At 51.2% G+C, this 18191-nt stretch overlaps 1 protein-coding gene across 1 annotated transcript in view; it reads right to left on the bottom strand.

Annotated features, from left to right (window-relative positions):
• Positions 1-18191, bottom strand: part of MYO7A (myosin VIIA) — an 87507-nt gene that overhangs the window by 31522 nt on the left and 37794 nt on the right. The window contains exons 19-30 of the mRNA XM_052652285.1: positions 17378-17462; positions 16624-16842; positions 16064-16171; positions 11188-11397; positions 10594-10797; positions 10152-10328; positions 9614-9703; positions 8126-8253; positions 5319-5445; positions 4002-4121; positions 3458-3631; positions 2101-2328 (exon numbers count right to left, since the gene is read on the bottom strand). Coding sequence (XP_052508245.1) covers positions 2101-2328; positions 3458-3631; positions 4002-4121; positions 5319-5445; positions 8126-8253; positions 9614-9703; positions 10152-10328; positions 10594-10797; positions 11188-11397; positions 16064-16171; positions 16624-16842; positions 17378-17462 — 1870 coding nt within the window. The remainder of the gene's footprint in view (positions 1-2100; positions 2329-3457; positions 3632-4001; positions 4122-5318; positions 5446-8125; positions 8254-9613; positions 9704-10151; positions 10329-10593; positions 10798-11187; positions 11398-16063; positions 16172-16623; positions 16843-17377; positions 17463-18191) is intronic.

The raw sequence follows: 18191 nt of genomic DNA, 5'->3' as shown, positions 1-18191 counted from the left end.
TCTCCTAGAGTAGTGAAAATAAAAACAAAAAGAAACACGTAGGAAACTCAAATGCTTTTGCACAGCAAAGGAAATCACCCACAAAACAAAAAGATAACAGAATGGGAGAAAATATTTGCAAACAATGCAACCAATACGGAATTAATCTCTAATATGTACAAACAACTCACGCAACTCAGTAGCAAACGAACAACCTAATCAAAAAATGGGCAGACGATCTAAATAGACATTTCTCCAAAGACATGCAGATGGTCAAAAAGCACATGAAAGATGGTCAGTATCACTAATTATATCAGAGAAACACAAATCAAAACTACAGTGAAGTAGTACCTCACACCCAATCAGAAAGGCCATATTCAAAAAGTCTACAAATAATAAATGCTGGCAAGGATATGGAGAAAAGGGAACCCTCCTACCCTGCTGATGGGAATGTAAATTTGGCATGGCTATTGAACAACTACGCACAGCACACTATGGAAACAGTATGACAGGTCTTTTAAAAACTAAAAATAGAACTACCATGTGATCTAACAATCTCACTCCTGGGCATATATCCAGAGAAACCCATACTTTGAAAAGATATATGTGCCCCAGTGTTCACTGCAGCACTGTTTATAATAGCCAAGACATGGAAGCAACCTAAATGTCCATTGACAGAGAAATGGATAAAGAATATGTCGTGAAAATGTTAGTCGCTCAGTCATGTCTGACTCTCTACAACCCCAAGGACTGTAGCCAGCCAGGCTCCTCTGTCCATGGAATTCTTCAGGCAAGAATACTGGAGTGGGTAGCCATTCCTTTTTCCAGGGGATCTTTCCAACCCAGGGGTTGAACTCAGGTCTCCCACACTGCAGGCAGATTCTTTACCATCTGAGCCACCAGAGAGGCCCAAGAATATGTCATGCATATATATATATACACAAAAGAATATTGTTGTTTAGTTGCTAAGTTGTGTCCGACTCTTGCAACCCCATGGACTATAGCCCACCAGGATCCTCTGTCCATGGGATTTCCCAGGCAAGAATACTGCAGTGGATTGCCATTTCTTTCTTCAGGGGATCTTCCCAAACCAGGGACTGAACACACGTCTCCTGCGTGGCAGGTGGATTCTTTACCAGTGAGCCATCTGGAAAGTCCCACAATAGAATATTACTCAACCATTAAAAAGAATGAAATAACGCCATTTGCAGCAACATGGATGGACCCAGAGATTATCATACTAAGTAAAGTAAGTCAATGAAAGACAAATATCATATCTCTTATATGTGGAATCTAAGAAAAATTATACAAACGAACTTATTTACAAAACAGAAACAGACCCACTGACTTCCAAAACAAATTTAGGGTTACCAAAGAGGAAAAGAGTGTGGGATAAATTTGGAGGTTGGTATTAACATATATACACTACTACGTGTATTAATAAAATAGATAATCAATAAGGATCTACTATATAGCACAGGGATTTCTATCAATACTCTCTAATAAGCTATATGGGAAAAGAATCCAGAGAAGAATGAATATATGTTCACATATAACTAAATCACTTTGCTGTAAACCTGAATCTAACACAACATTGTAAATCAAATATACTCCAATATAAATAAATAAGTAAATAAAATGATTTGTTCTTTTAAAAAAAGAACAATACAGCAAGTTGTGAAGCATGTACTCTGCACCATGCAGTCACTAGAGCAGGGCAGGAACACCTCCCACAGGCAGGATTCAGGCTATTCTTCAAAGCCCTCACTCCGTTGTGCCATGCTCAGTCACTTCAGTCATGTCTGACCCTGTGGACTGTAGCCTGCCAGGCTTCCCTGCCCGTCACTATCTCCCGGAGTTTGCTCAGACTCATGTCCATTGAATCAGTGATGCCATCCAACCATCTCATCCTCTGTCGCCCCCTTCTCCTCCTGCCTTCCATCTTTCCCAGCCTACGGGGTTGGTGTTAAATCTAAGAGGAGCCTAGACGACACCCTGCCTCCACGTGGCTAACCTTCCCATTCGCTGATGATGAGCCAGGGATAGCAACGCTCAGCCAAACTCAGCAAACAGGCAACTAAGAAGCAAGCAAGCTCAGCCAGAAAATTAGCTCTCACTCACCTTCTCACACCTGTACTCCCCAAACTTGACCCCTCGCACCACCTGCTGGTAGATGAGGTTAGTGGCCACATTGTCTTCTGAGGGGTTGTGCCAGGGCGTGAAGACCTCCTTGCGGAAGAAGAGCCTCCACGGGGCGTTGCGCTCCTGGGCACCCTGCTCCTTGGCGTACTGTTCACACTGGGAGATAGCGTCCATGACGTGGTCGCTGCCACTGCCCAGGGAGGACACCTGCAGGCAGAGGGTTAGAGGTCACCCAGCGGAAGGGTGAGCAGGCAGGGAAGGACTGCAAGGAGCCATCAACTGCACCAGCTGTTCTGGTTCAGATGGAAAACCAAGGCTCAGGGCAAGGAGGGGTCTGCCCAGGTCACCCAGGAGGCAGACCAGCAGAGGGGAACCCCTGGATCCCACCACGGGCGCTGAGCTGGCATAGCAACCAAGGGATTCCTATTTCCTAATGGAAGCTTTTTGTGAAACTCTGATGGGCACATGGTCACTGAAGACACAGAAGGTGTCTGTTGGTGAGAGAAATGGCATCAGAAAACATGTTGCCATCACTGGACCTGCTAGGATGGGGGGTGGGGGCATCTCTGCGGCCTGTGGTGATCCTGGGTGTGCGGGCAAAAGTTACCCACATCCAGACCCAGCTCAGCTTCTCTGGTAGCTCAGTGGTAAAGAATCCATCTGCCAGTGCAGGAGACACAAGAGATGCAGGTTCGATCCCTGGGTCAGGAAGATCCCCTGGAGAAGGAAATGGCAGATTCCCCAGAAAAGGAAATGCAGCCCACTCTAGTATTCTTGTCTTGGCAAATCCCATGGACAGAGAAGCCTGGTGGGTCACAGTCCACGGGGTCGCAGAGTCAGTCACGACTTAGCGACGAACCAACAACAAGGCCGGGCTCAGCAGAGAAGGCTCCAGGCCCATATGTGCCCCGAGAGGCATACAGTCTAGGTCTAGGTGGTCCAAAACAAGTGCAAAGAAACTACCGTTCCTGATAAGGACTCATAAGTCTATTTGCAAACAGGAAAACTGGATCTCAGAGCCAGCGGCTCTCTCTCCACCATGCTCTTTCTCTGTCATCAGCAGAGGGTTGGATCCACCTGGGCACCTATGCGTGCAGCGAGCCCTGGGCTTCAATCTCCGTTGTGTGGTTGGGTTTCTCTGTAGGTGCTTAGGATCCCTCCATGACCCTAAGGAGCTGAGGCAGGGCCAGGGTTCCCACTGGTTTACGGAGGAGGTAACTCAGGCCCTGGAAGTAACCGTGCAAGGGCGCCCGAGCCGGTAGGTGGCGGCACTGGGGTGGGAGCTGGTGGGAGGCCCTGGCGGTGCCAGGAGGAGGGGCTTCCGGGCTGGCCTCACCTTATCAAACAGGGCGATGTAGAGGGAGAACCCGAAGCGGTCCTTGAGCGAGATCTTGTCGGCCAGCGCATTGCAGAGCTCCTTGGCCGTGGTCGCCGAGTCCGTCAGCAGCGTCTTGGTGGTCCCGTCCATGAACGTCACAGGCAACATGATGGGCTTCTTGGACTTGGTGGCCTGAAAGTGACCAGGAGAGTTTGTGGGAATCCTTTCACTTCAGAACATCTCACTCCCTCTGGGCTCCCAGCTCCCTCTGGAGATGGAGCCCTCAGACCTAAACATCCCACAGCACATTGCCTGTCCCTGGTCACAGGTGAAGCCATTGAGACACAGAGGAACACCTGCCAAGTCATGTCGACTATAAAGCCAGCAGATGGAGTCATTGCCCACTGGGGGCTTTCCTGTTCCAGGGGCTTGAGACTCCAGAACTTGAGGGTGCGTGCTTGAAAGACCACAGAATCCCAAAGCAGGGAATGTTTCCAGGGCACTGGAGTGTATGGTGACACAAGCGCACACACACACAAGCACACACGCCCGGGGGCCGCACCTGCAGCTCCAGCCAGCTGGGCGGCTGTGTTCGTGTCCCGTTGACAAAGGTCCTCCTGAGTCGCTCCTCACAGTACGGGGCATAGCCAGGGGGTCCCCCATGGATGAAGTTCCGCAGGTACTACGGACAGAGGACCAGCTCAGGGGACCCCACTCCAGCCTCCCTCAGCCTCCCCACCTGTGAGACAGGCTGATAGGCTGGGACCTGGGACCCTTTGCCAGAGTGCTTGCACCTAGACAAATATTTCCTTGAGCAACAAAATACAAAGAAACCAAAAGGGACTGAAAATAACTGCACAGGTGCAGTGGGAGCAATTATGAACAATAAGATACCAAAAAAGCCAGAAACCAACTGCCATTTCTGAGCTGCTGGGAGCAGAAGCAGGGACTTTTCCATGAGCCCTGCACACAGCACCACCACCAACGGGGTGGGCAGACAACCCCTGATCTGACCCACCAATCCGTCCCCACCCTCACCTCATTTAAGGAGCCAGGGAGCAAGCAGCGGCACCCGTTTCTTGTTCTTGCTCCCTTGTACTGCAGCACCAGCCTCAGTAAAGCCTTGCCTGAATTTCACGTCTGGCCTCTTATCAACTTCTATTGATTAAAAGGTTCATGGACCCAGGTCAGTAACACCTGGACCATCAGAGCAACTTTCCCAGGTCTCCTGCCTCTGGTTCCTCCACCCACAACCTGCTTCTAGGGACACCTCCATCCATGCCCCTCCTCAGCTTCTCAGGGCTCCCCACTGCCCTCTAGATCAAGTCCATGTGCCTCACACTGACAAAAAGGCTGCAACAATCCAGGCCTTTCTAGTCTTAGCCATGCCTCTGGCCTCACCCCACACACCACCCCTGCCCTGCACCCAGCTTAACTGCTCCTCTTCCTCCAGGGTCCACCTCCCTGACCCCTCCACTCCTCATAGTGCTGACCAGCTGTGCTGATCCAGCTGTCAGCTGCTCTGCCTCTGTGTCCCCAGCACCCAGAGCCTGGCACCCAGGGTCACAAAAGCACCTCAGATGAACTGAAGTGCTTCAGACCAGCATGTGGAAGGTCCCAGAGATACTGCTGTCAAACTCAGCATCTGCATAAATCAAGTGGGGCCAGGGGAGTCAGAAGTGAAGTGGTGGGTGCCTAGGAGGAGGGCCAGGAAGATGGGCCCCGCAGAGGCCGGGAGGTCTGGGAGGAGATGACCTGGGCAGGACCTCACTGCCAAGCCCCTCTGCCCTCTGAGGTGCTTCTCCGTGCTCTGCTCCTTGACACCAGAGACCGAGCCCAGTTCTCCTTCCCATCCCTGGAGGCCAAAAGCCTCCCCTACCTTAACGAACTTCTCAGAGGGGGCGAAGCAGCCCACGCAGAGAGACACGAGGATCCAGCCCCGGGCATAGCTGCTCTTGGAGGGGTTGTGAGTGAGCTGCTTGCTGATCTGGCAGTAGATCTCATCCCTAAGCAGAGTGGGACACAAGGAAGGGAGACAGACTGTCTCAGAGGGGAAGCCCACCCTCCATCCCAGCAGCAGATGAGATGCCTACTCCCCCACTTGAAAGGGATGACCCAGGAGGAGGGAGGTCAGTGGGACCAGGTGGGGAAGGCTGAGCCCAGAGCTCTGGGGAGGGTCTGGCTTTGGAGGAGACAGACTCATCGGACATGAAGCACGTTCATACCTGACTCCAATCCAGAGTCCAGGGCCCCCGATCCACAGGGTGGTGCACACCCTGCTCTGGGCACGGGGCCATGGTCAGTAATGACCACTCTGATGGGAAGCACAGGCTCCATCCCCCCCTCACCCCTCACCAAGCTGCATGGCCTGGGCAGGTGAGTTCACCTCTGAGCCCCACCCACAGTCTCAGCAGCAGGTACAACTTCCACTAATGGAAACTGGCAGAGCAGGAAATGGGAAAAACATCTGGGGAGTTTCTCCGGGGGAGGAAATGAGTAGGGACTTTGATGTTCTCTTGATACGTTTCCTTATGTTTGAATATTTAAGTGGCCATGTATTACTTTTGATCCCTGGGTCAGGAAGATCCCCTGAAGGAGGAAATGGCAACCCACTCCAGTATTCTTGCCTGGAAAATTCCATGGGCAGAGGAGCCTCGCAGACTGGCAGTCCATGGGGTCGCAAAGAGTTGGACATGACTGAGCAAGTGAGCATGCACGCATTACTTTTGTAATCAGATAAAACAATGAAGGTAGTTTTTTGTTTTGTGTTAATTTCATTTTAAAGGGAAGTGATAGCACCCTCCTTATAAGATTGTTGTGAAGTAAAATGAGCCAAGGCTTATACAGCGCCTGGCACGATGCCCAGCATAGTAAACCCCCAAAGATGCTAGCCTAGCTAAGCCTTAAGATGCTGCCTATCCATTCAGGGCCAAAGGCTGGCCCCACCGTGGTGCAGTAACCACCAGGGGGCACTCACCGCTGTTCTTCTCTCTTAGAAGGGCAGGTTTCTACTTCAGTGGCTCCCCAATTTTGAGAGCTCACAGACCAATACAACTTCAAAATAAATTCTGGAAGTTGCTAACTTACTAAGTTGAATAGCTTATAATTTAATTGTCATCAACTTAAAATGACGAATAAGGACATTTAAAACACACCAAATACACAGCACCTGCCCACTATCTATATCACAATCATTCTATAAAACAAAGGTAATTTTAATATCCAAAAAGTAGGAAGGGCAAAATCTCAGAACAAAGAACCATGTTTTAAATAAATCAAACTTAGAAACATCCTTATTTTCCCCATCTTGTCACAGACCAGTAGCTGGAAGCCCTGACCCTCTTCACTTTCTGAGCAGGGATATGGAGGTCGAGAGAAGGGAGGGATTAGTCGTGGACCCTCAGGGAGTCTGCACCTAGGCTTCTGACTCAGTCCAGGGCTCCTGGCACTGTGTTATTTAGAAGCACCACTTAAGGTCTGATGATGAGATTAATTAGGAGGTAAATTCTTGACCCTTAAACATACCTTGAGCAATTACCTTTTCTCCCCAGGGGCTGACAGCCCCAAGTGCCACATCTGGTGAGCAAGGTAGTAACTGGCCTCAAGGAGCAATGAAAGAGAGGCCAGTGACCCCTGGGCAAACCTCTTCCCTTCTCTGGACCTCCTGTCTCCTATTGGTAAAATGATACTTGACCTCCCCACCCACCCCATCCTGCTATTCTCCCAGCCAACACACATGAGTTCGTGGTCAGCTCTCCTAACCAGACATCTGTGCAGATGGAGTTCTCAGAAAAACCGTGTTTTCAAGCAACTGAGGCAGCTGAGTTGATTCCTTAATTGCTCCTGAAAAGTCACAGACCATCCCAGCTCCTCCGCAACACCCCAGGGACCCAAGCAAAGGCCTCTCCTTGGCCTGGGTGGGGAAGGGGGGGCATGTGCTGGATGCCTTCTGACCACAGTAACCCTGAGCACAGGCCTGGGTGGGGTACACTGAAGGTGCTGGCAGGGATGGGTTACACATCAGATAATGCTAATAGCCAACAGCTACCATCTACTGAGTGCCCACTATGGAGGTCGTAGGTCACACTTTCCATAGTTTTATCTGCCCACAAGCCTACAAGGTAGGTACTATTATCATTCTATCTTAACAGAGGAGGAAACTGAAGCTTGCAAAGATAAAATCACTCTACCAAGACTACACAACCAGCTACCAGCAGAGCTAAACCCAGGCCTGCTTGGCTTAATCAGTTGCTAAGTTGGACTGCAAGGAGATCCAACCAGTCCATCCTAAAGGAGATTACTCCTGGCTGTTCACTGAAGGGACTGATGTTGAAGCTGAAGCTCCAATACTTTGGCCACCTGATGCAGAGAGCTGACTCATTTGAAAAGACTGTGATGCTGGGAAAGATTGAGGGCAGGAGGAGAAGGGGACAACAGAGGATGAGATGGTTGGATGGCATCACCGACACAATGGACCTGGGTTTGGGTGGACTCGGGGAGGGAGGTCTGGCGTGCTGTGGTTTATGAGGTCGCAAAGAGTCAGACACGACTCAGTCAGAGCGACTGAACTGAACTGAAAGTGATGGAGCCACGATTCTGCCACCCAAAGCCTTGTGGGGCTGCAAGAGCGGGATGGCTCCCCCTGCCAGCTGCCCCCTCCCTGAGCCCCAGCCCTCAGGCGCTGACCGGAGTGCTGGCCGCAGGATGCCATTGCCAATGATGAAGTGCAGCTTCTCCAGGTTGGAGGTGGGCCGGTCCTCCAGCATGCTGTTGCCCTGCACCGTGGACTCCCCGTCGTGCAGCCTCTTGGTCACCTGGGACACAAGGGAGGGCGGAGGCTCAAGCAGGGCTCTCCTGCTTGCCTGAGTCTGCCCACTCCCCGGAAAAGCAGAACTCTGGGAGTGGCCAGAGAGCTGGCTCCTCAGTATCGTCATACCACTGGCCCCGTGCAGGACAGACGCTGGGTCGACGCCTGGCCCACACAGCCGGGGGGCGCTGGCCTGGTGCCACCCACTTCTGAGGACAAGGCTCCTCTGCAATCTCCCTGACAGTGCTCCCTGCAGGGAGGTCCCCCCAGGCAGGGTAGGGGCTGCTCCTCTGACCCTTGATGGGATCCCTAGCTCTCTAAGATGGGCCGCACACCACTCCGACAGCCAGAGTCTACCCGCCTTCCAAGCACCACCATCACCCATCATTAGTACCCTGCCCCCATGCCAACAGCCTCAGGCCTGGGTTCTTTCGAATGGACTTCTCTTCTCAGGTTCCACACAGCCCACAGTGCCAGCCCCACCCTGTGCCCAGAGACATGGAGCAGGTGAGAGGGTGAATGGTGGGAGCATGCCCTTGCAGACAGGAAGGGCTCCAGAGGGCCTCGTGTCCGCTAAGCACCCACAGTCAGCATCTCAAGCCATCATCCTAGGAACCCACTAGCAGGCGTTTTTCTTCTCTGGGTGCCTTGGCTATCGAGCAGAGCTGGGAATCAAATCTGAGGCTACGAAGCTATCAGACCAGACTGGAGGGTCTGATGGGGAACAAGAGGAAGACAAAGGCAAGGCAGGCTCAAAACGTCCCAGAGGAGCAGCCTGAGCCTGTCTTGGGAAAGGCTTCCTGGAGGAGGTGACCCCAAAGCACAGAAGAGGAAGGCAAATTTTAAGCAGAGGGACCAGTGTGCATAAAAGCAGAGGCTTGGAGGAGCCAGTCCCTCTGTACCATGAATGCCTTCGTGTCTGTCGGCCTTCACAGCCTGGACAGTCCTGGAGCAAGGGGCCAGGACAGTGCTCAGAAAACACAAAACATAAATTAATTAATTCAAACAAACTAATAGTGCTAATGCCCCAAGGATACCCTTAACCCACAGAAATGTTTTCATCAGTTAAAAAGTCCCTGGATCAGAGGCAGTGAGTCCATGCCCTGGCAAGAAAGGTCTTCCCTCCCACCATCTGGGGAGGGCCTCTCCAGCCCTCCCCAGCTCCTATGCCCCCTCTTCCGGGAAGCCCCCCTGACCGGCCCCAGACTGAGCATAGCACCCTCTTCCTTGCATCCCGTCTGCCTGATCACACCTAACACTGTCCTGCCAGCCACCCTGGTCCCCTGAGGACAGGCAGGATCCATTCGTGTCCTTGTGGGTCCCAAGCCCAGTCTAGGCCACCAAGGCTGTGCAGGGTCTGCTCTCACCTCCTCTGTCAGTTTGGACTTCTTTTTCAAGGTCAAGTGCACCAGCTTGTGCCTCACACTGCTCTTCTTTTGCCCATCAGGGAGCTGGGCCTGCAGGACAAACAAGGGTCAAGGTCAAGTGATTGGGCCATCAATAATGACAAGAGCACTTGACAATGTAGCCAGAATTAGCTCAAGCCCACACTAACATTTACAACGTATACCTTACCTTGCCCCTCCAACCCACCATCAGTCAAGTGGCAGATGGGAAAACAGACTCTGAGAAGTACAGTAACCCACAAACCACCCTCTAACAAGTCCAAATGGAAGCTGTCTCTGACTGCAAAGCCTGTTTCAAGATCTGTCCCTGCCACGTGGCCTCAACAGTGGTCAGCACTCTACAGTCTATCAACGCTCACACATTCATTCTCAGGAGTAGACAGAGCAGGGCAAGGGTCGGTGGGGAGGCAGAGGCAATTTTTGTATGTCCTTCTGCTGAAGACCTTAAGGCTGGGGATGGCCTGGGTGGGACAGTAGCCACCAGGCACCCGGGACTCACCTCACCCTCGCCCTGCAGGGCCTGCAGCTCCCTCTTGTAGGTCTTCTTGCCCAGGGTCTCGTAAATCTTGGTCATCACGGGAATCTTCTCGCTGCCGTCACTCATGGCCGTGTGGTACCTGGGCTCTGGGAGGTCCCCCATGAACCGGAGGATGGTGATCCAGACTGCCAGGGCCGCCTGGGAGGCAGAGCCATGCCACTCAGAAAGCCCGAGCACAGGATGTTACCAAAGCCATCAAAATGACCCACAGAGAGGCTAGAGAACCCCAACCCACCCTCAACCAGAGGAGGACCACTGAGCTGAGTGTCTCTTGCTGTTCTCCAGGCCTTGCCCTGTGACCTGCCCCAGGCTGGGCGCTGGGTGAAGTCAGCCCTGGTCCCTGCACACCAGGGTCCTGCCCCTCCACACCCATGCTGCCGGCACAGATGGTCCCAGCCCTCACCAGCTGATCACCCTCGTCGTCGTGGTACAGCAGTGGCTGCTTGAGTGGCCGCCGGGTGTAGGTGTGCGTGGTCGTGCCCTGGAAGTAAGTGGCAGCGAACTTGGCGAATTTATACTCGGAGAGATCTTCCTCGTCCTCGTCAGGCAGGGGCAGCGCTGCGTCCAGGTCCTCTTCCACCATCTCCCTCCGCCCGCGCTCTAGGTCCTGGAGGGAGGAGACCAGTTCCCTGCCATGCGGGCAGACCTGGGGCTGAGCTAGGGGCTCCCCGCCGGTCCCTGAAGGGCCAGCTCTTCCTCCAGGAGCATACGGGTCTGTCCATCCAGTTCATTCCCAAGACAGAGCCCAGCGCATGGTAGGTCCTCAACACACAAACGAATAAAAGTTTGCGAATAGCCTCGGAGGGGGAAAGTGGCTGGCCCAAGGTCACATTGCAGGCTGGTAGCTGGACAGGGCCTGGGACCTGCGGTCCCTGTCCCAGATCAGCACTGCTGCCTTCCGCTCAGAGGGGACCAGGTGGACTTTAACGCAAAGTGGCACAAGGGGAGGGAAGGCCACTACACTAGGGCCTGTCCCAGTTCTTCCCCAGCCTGGTACCTCGAAGCCACTAGGCGCCTGGCCCTCCTGGCCTGGCAGGCCGCCCGAAGTCCCCAGGAAGCCAAACATCTTGTCCACCATGTCCGAGTGATTGACAGGCTCGTGGCGGGCCCTCTCCATCTGCTCCAGGAGTTCCTTCTTCCTCCGAGCCTCCTCCTTCTCCTTCAGCTCCCGCTCTGCATCCTCGCGGGCCAGCTGGGCCAGGCGCTCCTGTGAGGCGGGGGTGATGCAGCGTCAGAGACCAAGTGCCCTGTGGGCCACCCGGGGCCATGCACACTCAGTTCTCACAGCCCAGTGAAGACAGATGCCACACCAAGTCCAGACAGAAATGCCACCAGCCCTCAGGGCTCAGCTGGGACCACCTCCTCCAGGAAGCCCACTCAGGCTTCTCCAGCCAAAAGGGACCACACCGACCCAGAAATCCCAGAGCCACTGGGCAGAGACTCCAGACCAGTGCTGTACAATAGAAATATAATGCAATCCACCCTGGGTCGCAAAGAGTCAGACACAACTTGGTGACTAAATGACAACAATATACAGTGGCTACATTTAAAATAGTTCTTTTAAAAAATAGATCAATTTTAATAATGTACTTCATTTAACCCAATATTTCCAAAGTATTGAAACAGAGCAGGACTCTCGGATCCCTGCCCCACCTCTACCATACCTTTCGCCCGTGGAAAACTTTAGTCAAAGAATAAGTTTAATCAGAGAAATGAGAAATGCTGAAACAAAGGAAAACAGTCTAAGGAGATTAGTAACAACAGTGTCATCTTGAAGCACAGTCAAGGACCTTTAGCTCTTTCTCAAGGGCTATAGATAATATTTTGAGCAGTATCCTGTGAGCTATCTTATAGATACCAGAACACCAAGTGGAGAAGTTAACTACATAATGACCAGACTGTACCCTGGACATGAGCCTCCACAATTCTGAGAACTGACTGCAAAGAAATGGGAACAAGTGCACCCCAGAACTGAAGATTAACTGTACCTAAAACAACCCAGATGATGCTGGTCAGACCACTGATGACCAGTTGAAGATGCCTGTTAGAGATGACTGTGCTGTTTCTGCATGTAACCTCCCCCTAACTCTGTCTATAAATGCTCTCACCCCCTGCTTGTTCAGGGAAGGTGGGGTGGGAGCCAGCCTTTGGACAGATGTCTGCCACCCTCCCCTGCAGGTGCCAGCATCTGAAATAAAGCAAACTTTCCTCTCCACTAATCTGGCCTGCTTATTGGCTTTTGAGCGGCGAGCAGCCAGACCCCCGGACACATACCTTTCGGTAACAGTATTGTCTCTGCATGTAATTAATATTTAAAATATCTCAGCTATTTTATATCCCCTTTTTTTTTTTTTCTCAACCAAGTCTTCAAAATCAAGCATGTATTTGGGAATTCCCTGCCAGTGCAATGGTTAGGACTCAGTGTTTTCACTGTTGAGGGTCCAAGTTCAATCCCTGGTCAGGGATATGACTCTGCAACTTTTTATCCAGAGTTATCTCCCAGCTGAGGGCCTGGACACACAGCCTTCTGACCCAGCCCAGAACAGGCACTTCATAGATCATAGCCTTGTCGTGGCAAAGGGGCTTGTGTAACTCAATGACGCTATGAGCCACCCAAGACAGACAGGTCAAAGCAGAGAGTTCTGACAAAACATGATGGAGGGGGAATGGCAGACCACTCCAGTATACTAGCTGTGAGAACCTCATGAACCGTATAAAAAAGCAAAAAGATATGATACCGAAAGATGAGCCTCCCAGGTCAGAAGGTCCAATATGCTCCTGGGGAAGAATACAGGACAACTGCTAAAAGCTCCAGAAAGAGTGAAGCAGCTGGGCCAACGCAGAGACAATGCTCAGCCCTGGGTGTGTCTGGGGACGAAAGTAAAGTCCAATGCTATGTAAAGAGCAATACTGCACAGGAACCTGGAATGTCAGGTCCATACATTTGTAAACTGGACATGGTCAAGCAAGAGATGGCATGAGTAAACATCAACATCTTAGGAATCAGTGAAGCCGAATGGATGGAAATGGGTGAATTTAATTCAGATGACCATTGTATCTATACAGTGGGCAAGAATCCCATAGAAGAAATGGAGTAGCCTTCATAATTAACAAGAGTCCAAAACGCAGTACTTGGGTGCAACCTTAAAAATGACAGAAATATCTCGGTTTGTTTCCAAGGCAAACCATTTGCCATCACAGTAATCCAAGTCTATACTCCAAACACCAATGCCAAAGAAGCTGAAGTTGATCAGTTCTATGAAGATCTAGAAGATCTCCTAGAACTAACACCAAGAAACGATGTCCTATTCATGATAGGTGATTGGAATGCAAAAGTCGAAGTCAAGAGATACGTGATAACAGGCAAGTCTGGCCTTGGAGTACAAAATGAAGCAGGGCAAAGGCTAACAGAATTCTTTCAGGAGAATGCACTAGGCATAGCAAACACCCTTTTCCAACAATACAGGAGACGACTTTACACATGGATATCACCAAATATCAATGCTGAAATCAGATTGATTATATTCTTTGTAGCTGAAGATGGAGAAACTCTATACAGTCAGCCAAACAATATCTGGAGATGACTGTGGCTCAGATCATCAGCTCCTCATAGCAAAATGAGGACCTTAACTTTCTTTCTTAAACTAAAGAAAGTGGGGAATACCACTAGGCCAGTTAGGTATGACTTAAATCAAATCCCCTATGAATATACAGTGGAGGTGATGAATAGATTCAAGGGATTAGATCTAGTAAATAAATTGCTTAAAGAACTATGGACAGAGGTCTGTAATACTGTACAGGAGGCAAAAAACAAAATCATTCCAAAGAAAAAGAGATGCAAGAAGGCAAAGTGGTTGTCTAAGGAGGCTTACAAATAGCTGAGGAAAGAAGAGAAAAAAAAAGCAAGGGAGAAAGGGAAAGGTACACCCAGCTAAATGCAGAGCTCCAGAGACCAGCAAGGAGAGACAAGAAGGCCTTCTGCAACGAACAATGCAAAGCAACAGAGGCAACAACAGAAAGGGTAAGACTAAAGATATATCCAAGAGAATTGGAAATGGCCAAGGAAAATTTCATCCAAGATTGGCATAATAAAGGACAGAAATGGTAGAGACCCAATAGAAACAGAAGAGATCAAGAAGAGATGGAAAGAATACACAGAACTGTACAGAAAAGATCTTAACAACCCAGATAACCACGATGGTATTGTCTCTCACTCAGAGCCAGATATTCTGGAGTGTGAAGTCAGGTGGGCCTGGAGTGTGAAGTCAGGTGGGCCTTAGGAAGCACTGCTGCCAATAAAGCTAGTGGAAGTGATGGAATTCCAGCAGAGCTATTTAAAATCCTAAAAGATGATTCTGTTAAAAGTGCTGCACTTAATATGCCAGTAAATTTGGAAAACTCAGCAGTGGCCACAGGACTAGAAAAGGTCAATCCTCGTCCAAGTTCCCAAGAAGGGCACTGCTAAATAATGTTCAAACCCGCAGACAGTTTCACTCATCTCCCATGCTGGTAAGCTTATGTTCAAAATCCTCCAAGCTAGGCTTCAGCATTATGTGAACCGAGAATGTCCAGATGTTCAAGCTGGATTTAGAAAAGGCAGAGGAACCAGAGATCAAATTGCCAACATTTGCTGGATCATAGAGAAAGCAAGGGAATTCCAGATCATTGACTACACTAAAGCCACTGACTGTGTGGATCATAACAAACTGTGGAAAACTCTTGAAGAGATGGGAATACCAGACCATCTTACCTGTCTCCTGAAAAACCTGTATACAGGTCAAGAAGCAAGAGTTAGAACCCTGTATAGAATAACTGACTGGTTCAGGATTGAGAAAGGAGTATGGCAAAGCTGTTTATTGTCACCCTGTTTATTTATACGCAGAGCACATGACACAAAATGCAAAGCTAGATGAGTTACAAGCTGGAATCAAGACTGCCAGGAGAAATGTCAACAACCTCAGACATATGGATGATACCACTCTAATGGCAGAAAGTGAAGAGGAACTAAAGAGCCTCTTGATGAGGGTGAAGGAAGAGAGTTTAAAAAGTCAGCTTAAAACTCAATATTAAAAAAAACTAACTGCATGATATCCAGTCCGATTACTTCATGGCAAATAGAAAGGGAAAAGGTGGAGACAGTGACAGATTTCCTTTTCTTGGGCTGTAAAATCACTGCAGATGGTGACTGCAGCTACGAAATTAGAAGACGATTGCTTCTTGGCAAGAAAGCTATGACAAACCTAGACAGTGTGTTAAAAAGCAAAGACATCACTTTTCCAACTAAGGTCCATAGAGTCAAGGCTATAGTCTTTTCAGTAGTCATGTACAGATGTGAGAGCTGGACAATAAAGAAGGCAGAGTGCCAACAAATTGATGTGGTGCTGGAGAAGGCTCTTCCTTGGACCGCAAGTTGGTCAAACCAGTTAATCCTAAAGGAAATCAACCCTGAATATTCATGGGAAGGACTGATGCTAAAGCTGAAGTCCCAATACTTTGGCTACCTGATAGGAACAGCTGATTCACTGGAAAAGACCCTGAGGATGGTAAAGACTGAAGGCAGGAGAAGAAGGCAACAGAGAATGAGATGGTTGGATGGCATCATCAATTCAATGGACATGAACTTGGCCAATTGCGAGAGAAGCCTGGCATGCTGCAGTCCATGGGATCGTGAAGAGTCAGACATGACTTGGAGACTGAACAACAAAATCTCCCAGCTGAGGGCACGGACCCACAACGTTCTAACCTGGCACAGAACAGGCACCCAGCGCGCAGATGAAGGAAGGTCACGTGGACAGAGGATGAGCAGATGGTTTGGCTGAAAGCCACTGAACCAGTGAAAGGAAGTGCAAGGAGCTGACTCACCCCCAGCTCACCTGATGCTTGCGTTCGGCCTCCTCCTTGGCCTTCTTGGCACTCATCTCCTTCCGGAGCTTCTCCTCCTCCGCCAGCCGCATTTTCTCAGCCTCCAGCCGCCGCAGGTACTGGGGGAGGTGGGCAGCAGGATGGGCACCGTACCATGTGTGTGGCTGTGACAGTGCTCCCTGCCAGCTTGACGCCACCCCACCCGCTTTGAGTTCCAGGACTGGGGATGACTTTGCCAAATAATTTGGCAGAGGGAAACTGAGGCATGCGAGAAACCCTCCAGGTCCCACAGCGGGTTGAGCACCTTTGATCCCAAAGCCAAAGCAGGTTCACCTTGGCCTCCCAAAGACTCACAAGAGGGACTGGGCCCCTGCCCTACCCCAGGCTGGGAGGAGGGAAATGAGGGTCCAGTCTTGTGCATCCTTCAGAGGGAGAGCCCTTCATCACCCCCCACCCCCGCCATCTCCCCCAACAGGCTCAGGCCACATGCAGGATGATTTGTCTGCCTGAGGTGGAGCGGCACCCCTCAGAGGACCTAGAGCCAGGGGTTCTCGTGGACTGGGCCCCTCACCTCGGCCCTGAGGCGCCGGTGCAGCCTGCGGGCGATCATGCCCCGGGCGTAGGCCTGCACGGTGATCACAGCCCAGAGGCGGTGGCGGAAAGCCTTGCGTACCAGGTAGGCCCGGCAGCGGGCCTGGAACCCGATGATGCGCCGGCGGGCCAGGCAGTACTGCTGGTGCAGCTTCCGGGAGCGGTGCAGGGCCTGCAGCCGCAGGAAGCCCAGCCGCATCTGCAAGGACAGCCACCAGCTCAGAACCACGGCCCTGATGCCAGACCAGCCCTGTCCATGGAGGTCACTGCCCTGGCTCCACTCGCCAACCCACGAGCCCTGAAGGCACAGCTGGTTCCACTCAGACCAGAGTTCCCCAGGGAGTGGGCTTGGCTTCCCCCGAGGTGGGTCTCCCCACCAGGGACACCATCCTCAGACCAGGAGCTGGTCTCCTTCCTGCCTGCCTCTCCAGCCCCAAGTCCAGGCTGCAGCCCATTCCCAACACACCCATTCCTGGCCCTCTGTAAGGTGTTCAATAACCTGAGCCTCACAACCCACCAGGACACTCCAGAAGAAAAGCAGAAACATTGCTGACTAGCAGGGGAGAATCACAAGAAGCAGATTTGGACTTTGGGCTGGAGGAATGGTAGTGGCTGGCGGGGGCGGGGGCGGGAGGCCAGCCAGGCCCCGCAAACAGGTAAGTCCTGTTGCTATGACAACGGAACCAGGTTCAAAGGCCTTGAGGGTCACCAAGCAGCTCCCTCAGGAGGCTCACCAGCCCATAGTTCCTCCTGCAGTTGTGGCCCCGCCAGTGCCTCTGGATCAGTGTGGCGGCATTCTTCAGCTTCAGGAAGTTGGACCTGAAACAGCAGCATGATGCAGAAGGATGTCTATAGGGGTCTGGGTGGGGTTTGGAATCAGGAAAGCAGGGCTGAGCCCCAGCTCTGTGTCTCCTTGGCTCCACGACCTTAGGCAAAGGCATATACCCTTTGTGCCTCAGTTTCCTCATCTGTAAAATGGACAGAATAATACCTGTCCTGCCTGCTTCAGACTTGTCACATAAACTCAATAAGGTAGGCATTCAGAAGGTTATTCATGAATAAATGTAGGACTTTCCTGGTGGCTCAGATGGTCAAGAATCTGCCTGCCACATAGGAGACCCGGGTTCAATCCCTGGATCAGGAAGACCCCCGGGAAAAGGAAATGGCAACCCACTCCAGCATTCGTGCCTAGAAAATCCCAAGGACAGAGGAGTCTGGTGGGCTACAGTCCATGGGGTCGCAAAGAGCTGGACACGACTTAGTGACTAAACAACAAATAGTAAATAAGATAAGGATTAAACACTTGGAACGCTATGAAAGTGAAAGTGAAGTTGCTCAGTCGTGTCCGACTCTTTGTGACCCCCTGGACTGTAGCCTACAAGGCTCCTCCATCCATGGGATTTTCCAGGCAAGAATACTGGAGTAGGTTGCCATTTCCTTCTCCAGGAGATCTTCCCAACCCAGGGATTGAACCCAGGTCTCCCTCATTGTAGGCAGACGCTTGACCATCTGAGCCACCAGGGAAGTCCTGCAACACTGTAAACATCA

Source organism: Budorcas taxicolor, chromosome 15 (genome assembly GCF_023091745.1).
Source record: "Budorcas taxicolor isolate Tak-1 chromosome 15, Takin1.1, whole genome shotgun sequence".
NCBI lineage: Eukaryota > Metazoa > Chordata > Mammalia > Artiodactyla > Bovidae > Budorcas > Budorcas taxicolor.
The sequence above is the reverse complement of the archived record's forward strand: the minus strand, read 5'-3'. Positions and strand labels throughout refer to the sequence as shown.